The following is a 6,601-nucleotide window of genomic DNA, read 5'->3' as shown; positions in this document are numbered from 1 at the left end:
GAAGTGAATATTTAAGACTTGGGGGGAGCGCAGTCTTTGATGCCCAGAGATTACCTATGACTGCGTCTCCATAAGAGAAGCCCTCAATACCTCCCTGTCCTGCAAAGATCTTTTACAAAATTCTAATTAAACGTTACGGAATTATGAATCTTTTGATTCTCCTGAGGACTGTCATCAGTAGGAAGCAGGGACACAATGAACAGGGAAGAAACCCCTAAATCTGTTTTGTATCTCTGAAATGTGACATGGGCAGACCTTATGCCCCATTCCAAAAGTGTCTCATGCGTAGGGGTGGTATCATTTCATTGGCAGACTTGAGGTTGCGTCCTACGATCATACACTTTTCCTCAATCACTGACAAATAGGCAAACTGGCCTTGAAAAGATGCCAAGCTCCAGGCCAACAAGGGAGCTCTTATACTTGTAACTGGGCAGTTCTGCATAAATTCTAGACTCACTGGAAATGAGCCGCTTTTCTTTAACTTGGATGAGTTTCATGGATTAGTTTTAGGGAGGAATATAATCAAAGAAAGAAATTCTAGTTTAGATAACTTTATTGCTTAAGGCAGGGGTCCTGGATAAACTGTTGTCAGAAGCAAAACCACATGGAAATAGCTCAACACATAAAGTCCAGAAGTCAGGCCAGGAAACCTCTCCTTTTTTCCTCAGTCTTCATTCTTTTCTGGAATGCCTGCACAAAATGGGGGTAGGGGAGAAAGGAATCATGTGTTTCATCCTAGCCTCAATCCCTCTCCTTTAAATATATTTCCTTAATATCTTGTACCATCAGGCCCAGACCCTCCAAAGTTCAGAGTTTTAACACTTAGAGCTATCTCAGAGTGGAATAACTAGCCTAAGAAGCAGGAGATTCTCCCTCAGTGGAAATATTTAAGAAATGGTAGATGACTACTTAGTTAGGGGCCTTATAGGGGAGATTCTTTCAGGACTATCAGTTAGATTAGATGGATGCTGAAGTCCTTGCCAACTCTGAAATGCTGTGATTCTTTCTCTCAGTGAGGCTAGAAGAACTTTCCCTCTGTCCCAACAATATTGTCTTACTTACTGTCTCCATCAACAGTAACTCTGGGGAGGTGAGTATTCTTGACTCCATCTCTGACCTCCTTGGGCAATGACAATTGCTCCTGAGTGCTAGAAGACAGTTCTTCCTGAGTCTCGCTGACCAGCCCTGTGCCTGTTTTAGACCCTCCAAGAAGCTGAATGAAACCTGGTGAAGACGGCCTCTCTAAGACATGGGCACCCAGGTCAGGTAAGTAGCTCCCTCCTGCTCCATGGTGCCCAAAATTCTGGGAGCACAGTGAACCTGGGAATGGAAGCTCTGGCAAGCAAGGATCATTCCAAGGGATAGGTTGTAGGGCTGTGAGTGAACCTAAGGGTATCCAAACATTCAGAAATGGGTCAGACAGCTTGGTCACATGAACCTCCTAGTTTAAATATGTTCTCTGAAAAGAGATCTAGTTGTAATTACTGGGTTAGAGACCTAGCCTGTGATTATCTTTTCCCCAATACTATGAACTCCATCAGTGATGAGCCCCTGCCCTTAGAAACCCAAAGCTCTGAAAATCTTGATACAAATCAGGACAGGAAATAAGCTGTACATTATTAAATACCAAAAATCTAGAGAGGACAGAAAATGACCCTGGAGGGGAGGGGTTGGAAATGAATCTACCACTAATGATTGGATTATCATGCCCAGGGTCTGACATGAAAGATAATAGAAAGATGGATGTTTATATAATTGATATCTGACTAGAGTCTACACAACGTTACGGGGAAAAAAACATATAGGAGAGCCTAGGAGTCAGTACAATGTGCTAACAATAGTAAGTTTTAGAAAGAACTTTATATACATTCTCATTTGATCCTCATAACAACCTTGTAAGATTGCTATCCTAGGTACTTTTATTATTCCCATTCTATAGATTAAAAAAACCGAAGTAAACAGAGGTTAAATGATTTGTCCAGAGTTACACAGCTCTTATCCAAGGTAGAATTCAAGCTGAGGTCTGAGTCCAAGTATAGAACTCTTAACTCTTATTACACTTAGCTGCCTTTGGGGAAAGTATTAGGAAAAAGGAAAATGACCTCGTGGATCATGACCTTCCCACATCCTGAGCCTTATCATCCCTCTTTATGGGTAATGATCATAATTTCATACTCTTCTTGAATTCCCCATTTCCCCTGCTTCCATATTCTATCTTTTCCTCCCATCCCTCTCACTCACCCAAGCTCCCAGTAGGCTGTTGCAATAGAAGCTGCCCCATTGGAGTGCCTGAGAACATTCCTGTTGGGGTCTCTCCATCACGGCCATAGGCAAATGAAAGGAGGGCAGCAGCACTAGAGTCTCCTTGTGGAGGAGGAATCAGTGTGCTGGGGAGAGGAAAGGGGAAAGGATGGAACTGGGACAGGTGGTGTTGGGATTGATGGAAGAACTGGTTCTGGGGATAGTGGGAGAGTTGGAAGGCTCTAGATTGGTTGCCTTGATGATGATACTGGGATTCCATTTGCTCAGAATAGTTGTAAGCATTTGGTGGGTTAAGGCTGGGGAAACAAGAAGGGTAATGTATCAGGGTAATAGTCCTCAATTCTCTACATGAAAATAATGACAATAGGAATAACTGAAACAACCACCAACTTTAACGTAGCACCTTAGTGCTTTCTTTTCCTGTAGCAACTCTGTCAAGAAGATAAACATTGTTATCCGTGTTTTACAAATGAGGAACTGGATTCTGGACAGGCTTGAGTGACTTGTCCCTGGCCAAAAAGCTAGTAAATATTGGAGCTCGGACTTGACCTCAGGCCTGACTTTGTGATCAAAGTTCTTAGCACTAAAGCACTTTGTCTGGCCTGACTCCCACCTTCTTTCTCTACTTCTACCCTGCAGTGATTTCATTATTTTATGGCTCTCTCTAGTGACTCATCCTCTCTTATTATATTTCCCTCACTCTTCCCCAACTGTGAGACTTTCTGATTTAGAGGCTTTCTTTTACTTAGTGCCTAGGTACCATTTGCTCTTGTCCATGGTCCATAGCATTGTTCTCCTCTTACATCCTTTAAAAATCCCTTTGTCTTCCAGGATCCCTCATACCTCATTTCCCAAGATCCATGGGAGCCATCCTTAGGGCTAAAACCACTATTGGGTGTTTCCAGCAGGAGCGGTACCAGGTGCGGGGTGTGAACAGAGCCCAAGGTCAAAGGAAGACTGGCTCTTCGGACAGGTGGGGGGCTAAGGAGAAGAGGAGCTACCTCTCCCCTTTGAGCCTCATCATTGTGTTGACTCAGAGCCATCGGCTGGTCACATGTCAGTAGTAGGTTAGACTCTAAGGAGAAAAAACCCAGATGTACAAAGATAGGGGAATGACGAATATGTCTGGGCTTGCTGAAATGTAAGGGGACTTATGTGATGGGATTGCAACAGATGACTATTCTGGGCCTCTACCCAGGATCATATTTTCACATGGAATAGTACTTTGAGGAAGGGCTCCTCATGCATTGCAAACTACCCCAGATGTAAACTCCCTTCTTGGGCCCATGTCTCCTTCCTGCAAGAAGGTGACTCACCTGGAGGAAAAGTGACAGGTGGAGGTACCAGCTCATTAGTGAAGTTTCCTGGCTCCATGACAATGCGTTGAGGAGATGGGAGCTCAGAGGCAGAGCTGGGGACAGAACAAATGAACAACTGAAGCCTTGATTTCCAGATCTAGGCTCTGTTCCTCAGTACTAGGGAAGGGAATTCTTGCTTTCTCCAGAAGTGACAAAGCTTACCCACGATGACTGTCCAAAGGGGCAGTGTTAGAAACAGGAGCTTCCAGGTTGGTCTTGTTTCCCTTCACTATCAGTCTCTCTACTTTCCGCCACTTTGCTCTTCGGTTCTGAAACCACACCTGGAAGAGGAAGACAGAGATTAAGAGACAATGAGACAGGCAAGAAAGGGACATAGAGAAACGCAAGAGAATTAGAGAAAATAATAGAAACAGAACCATATCCAAGGTTTACCCAAATCTAAAGTATATATCTACTCTATTGTAGAAATAACTCCTCCCCCTCTGCCCCTGATAGTTTTCAATGAGCGAATTCTTCTCCACCTTCCCTCACCATGATGCGCTGGGGTGTGACCCCCACAGCCAAGGCAATCTCCCTGCGCTTGTCACTATCAGGATAGTGGTCTTCCTCAAACAGCTTCTCGAGCTCTTTCAACTGGTCTGAAAGAAGAAAAGGAGATCCATGCTAGGAACTGAGAATCAATGACTCAGAGAGGGAGAGAATTATAGGATTTTAGGAGTGAAAGGGGGACCTAGAGGTAATTACATTCAAGCCATTCATTTTACAGCTGAGGAAACTGAGGCCCAAACATAAAAGATTCTTATCACATATGTTTTAGACATATAAGTGACTTATAAAGTTATACAACCAGTTAATGACAAAGTTGGATGAAGAATACGGGTCTTCCAATTCTCATGCCAGTACCTAGTATATGAGGCTGTTTATGATATCACAGTCCTTACACAATTGTCTAATCTGGTCTTGAAAACAGGAAACTTAATTTGTGTCAGCTCATAAGGTTAGGACAACCCCCTTCTGTGTCCATAGATGTATTCAATGTCCTGATCTTCCCACTATCAGGATGAAATTTCCTGTTCTCTTCAAATTTAACATCTGCTGAAAAGGCCCAGTCCTCATCTATGGTAGGTAAGAGGTATTGGAACTTCCAGCAGGCTAGAGACAGGAAGGGTGAGGTCACAAAGTGACCAAGTCCCTTATAGTTATCCTCTTGATCTATGCTTACCCACCTCCAAATAAAGTGAAATTAAGTTTTCTTATCCCCGGGGAAGTAAAATCTGTTTGGACTCACCTGTACGGTAAAGGGTGCGGGTCTTTTTCCGGACTTGTGGAGGTGTGTCTGGGGGCTCCTTCTTCCTCGTTGCATTCTGGCTGTTCTCCCCTGCTGTAGTTGTACTGAGTAGGGCTGTCAAATGGCAGGCCCCTTTGCCGGTTCCACACTGCACCAAGGGTTGGGTGGTAGCACCTAGGTCTGGGGCCCCACCAGTCCCATGAGGTGAGACCTGCTCTGATGGTCTTGGGGTACCAGGGTCATTCTGTCTCTACGGGACCAGAGGGTAAACCTTCTTCTCCAGTTCTACCTCCTCTCTACATACTTGGGGTATGTGTCCGCCCACCAGCTCCGGGAGCTTCTGTGATTCAGGCAGGGGTACAATCCTGTTTCTTAGGAGGGATGATCACCTGACAGCTCCTGCCCTGGATTCATTTGCCACACAATGTCAGCTCCAGCTAGCTCTCTGGGAGCTATGACTCCCCTTCCCTCCCACCATGACAACACAGGACAGTAGTAGCTCCTCACTCTGGGCATCTTGGACCGGGGGCACTGGGCCCTGGAAGAACACCTCCCTCTTTGGTCCCAGTCAGCTTCTTTTTTTCAGCCCTCTGGCCTGTGTCTCTGCTAACTTCACAAGGTGAGTCTTGAGGGCTCATTTAGGAAAGTGACTGTCTTGGGAGTACCTATCCTTCTGAACCTTCAACTCTTTATGTGAAATCTTTCATTAAACAAAGAGGCTCTGATTGGGGAAGGAGATGAGATGGGAGAAATGGTCAGGTGGAGAGTAAGGCTATGAAAGGATCCCATGGAAAGGGAAAATGAGATACATTCAAAACCAGAGTATCTCTGCTAAGTTACTGGGTCCTGTGCCACTTGTGAACAGAAATATTAAAAGGAAATGTGACTGTCCCAATCTCTCCACCCCTTTCGCCTACCCGAGCATAGTCGTCTCCTTGAGCCCTAGAGGGTACCCGTAGGGGCTGGGAGGTCCTCGGGCTCCCGGTCACTTGTCCCGAGTTCTCCATTTCCCTTTCTTTTCTTCTCAGCTCCCCACCTCGTCCCACCCACGTCCCCTCAATTCTTACCATCCCCGTCCCCTCGCTCACCCCGGGGTTCCTTGCCAGTTCCTGCAGTTGGCTCCATAATCGGAGGCTCCCCTAGCCCAGCTTCTCTCCTCTTCGTCTCTATCCCCAGAGGAGGCTCCTAATGAAGCCCTGGGGCCGTGTGGTCAGGTGTGGGACTAGCACCTAACACGGGGGATCAGGGGGCGAGACTAAGCCTGAACTCCCCATAGGGCAGGGCCTGGGGGCAGTAGGAAGGAGTTCCTTTGGGAAGTGGGGGAGGGGCAACAGGGGCATCTCCCCTCTACTCCTTACAACGCTACCCCCTCCCCCCCAAAAGAAAAAAAAATCCACAAGGAGAGATCAGGTGTGGTTCTAATTAAGAGGACTCCTCCCCTCCTGCTCTATTTCTCTGGGCAGTGGTTCTTGAGGCCCAGAAGTAGGAGGAAGGTAAGGGGACTGTGTCCACCACGGAGATGAGAGCCTGGGTTGTATGCCCTTCCGACTCAGTGCTGAAGGTACAGAGGATTTCCTCTGCTGTGGGACAGATAGGGGCAATCCTTCAGAGAGGCAGGCAGAATACTGGGCTCACAGTAGCCCAGGTTCAGGGCTTAGGGCCAGATTGAAACTGCTTGATTGTAGAGGAATGAGTACCATAGAAGGAAGGTTGGATTACTTCTTTTGAATGG

At 46.2% G+C, this 6,601-nt stretch overlaps 1 protein-coding gene across 6 annotated transcripts; it reads right to left on the bottom strand.

Annotated features, from left to right (window-relative positions):
- Positions 1 to 535: 535 nt before the first annotated feature.
- Positions 536 to 6,326, bottom strand: NOBOX (NOBOX oogenesis homeobox). Of its 6 annotated transcripts, none has more exons than XM_072652439.1 (9): positions 5,958 to 6,326; positions 4,870 to 4,983; positions 4,113 to 4,219; positions 3,783 to 3,901; positions 3,579 to 3,673; positions 3,106 to 3,337; positions 2,242 to 2,558; positions 1,063 to 1,386; positions 536 to 690 (listed from the first exon to the last, which is right to left on the bottom strand). In XM_072652439.1, the coding sequence occupies exons 1-9, from the start codon at positions 5,992 to 5,994 to the stop codon at positions 665 to 667; spliced, it is 1,371 nt and encodes a 456-aa protein (XP_072508540.1). In that variant the 5' UTR covers positions 5,995 to 6,326; the 3' UTR covers positions 536 to 664. The 6 variants fall into 6 exon arrangements, with proteins under 6 accessions (XP_072508540.1, XP_072508542.1, XP_072508539.1 ...); XM_072652441.1 differs by having other exon boundaries at positions 2,242 to 2,387; positions 4,870 to 5,049; positions 5,958 to 6,313; XM_072652438.1 differs by having other exon boundaries at positions 4,870 to 5,049; positions 5,958 to 6,266.
- Between the last annotated feature and the right edge of the window lie 275 nt (positions 6,327 to 6,601).

Source organism: Notamacropus eugenii, chromosome 3 (genome assembly GCF_028372415.1).
Source record: "Notamacropus eugenii isolate mMacEug1 chromosome 3, mMacEug1.pri_v2, whole genome shotgun sequence".
NCBI lineage: Eukaryota > Metazoa > Chordata > Mammalia > Diprotodontia > Macropodidae > Notamacropus > Notamacropus eugenii.
Note: the sequence above shows the minus strand (reverse complement) of the source record. Positions and strands in the feature narration are given on the sequence as shown.

What these genes read in the sequence shown, in the direction of transcription:
- NOBOX (XM_072652438.1), bottom strand. Translation starts at nt 5,994, where the DNA reads ATGGAGCCAACTGCAGGAACTGGCAAGGAACCCCGGG. An exon ending in CCGCACCCTTTACCGTACAG is followed by an intron (nt 4,220 to 4,869) that starts GTGAGTCCAAAC and finishes TTCTTCTTTCAG; the next exon opens with ACCAGTTGAAAGAGCTCGAG. An exon ending in CATGGATCTTGGGAAATGAG is followed by an intron (nt 2,559 to 3,105) that starts GTATGAGGGATC and finishes TTGTTTCCCCAG; the next exon opens with CCTTAACCCACCAAATGCTT.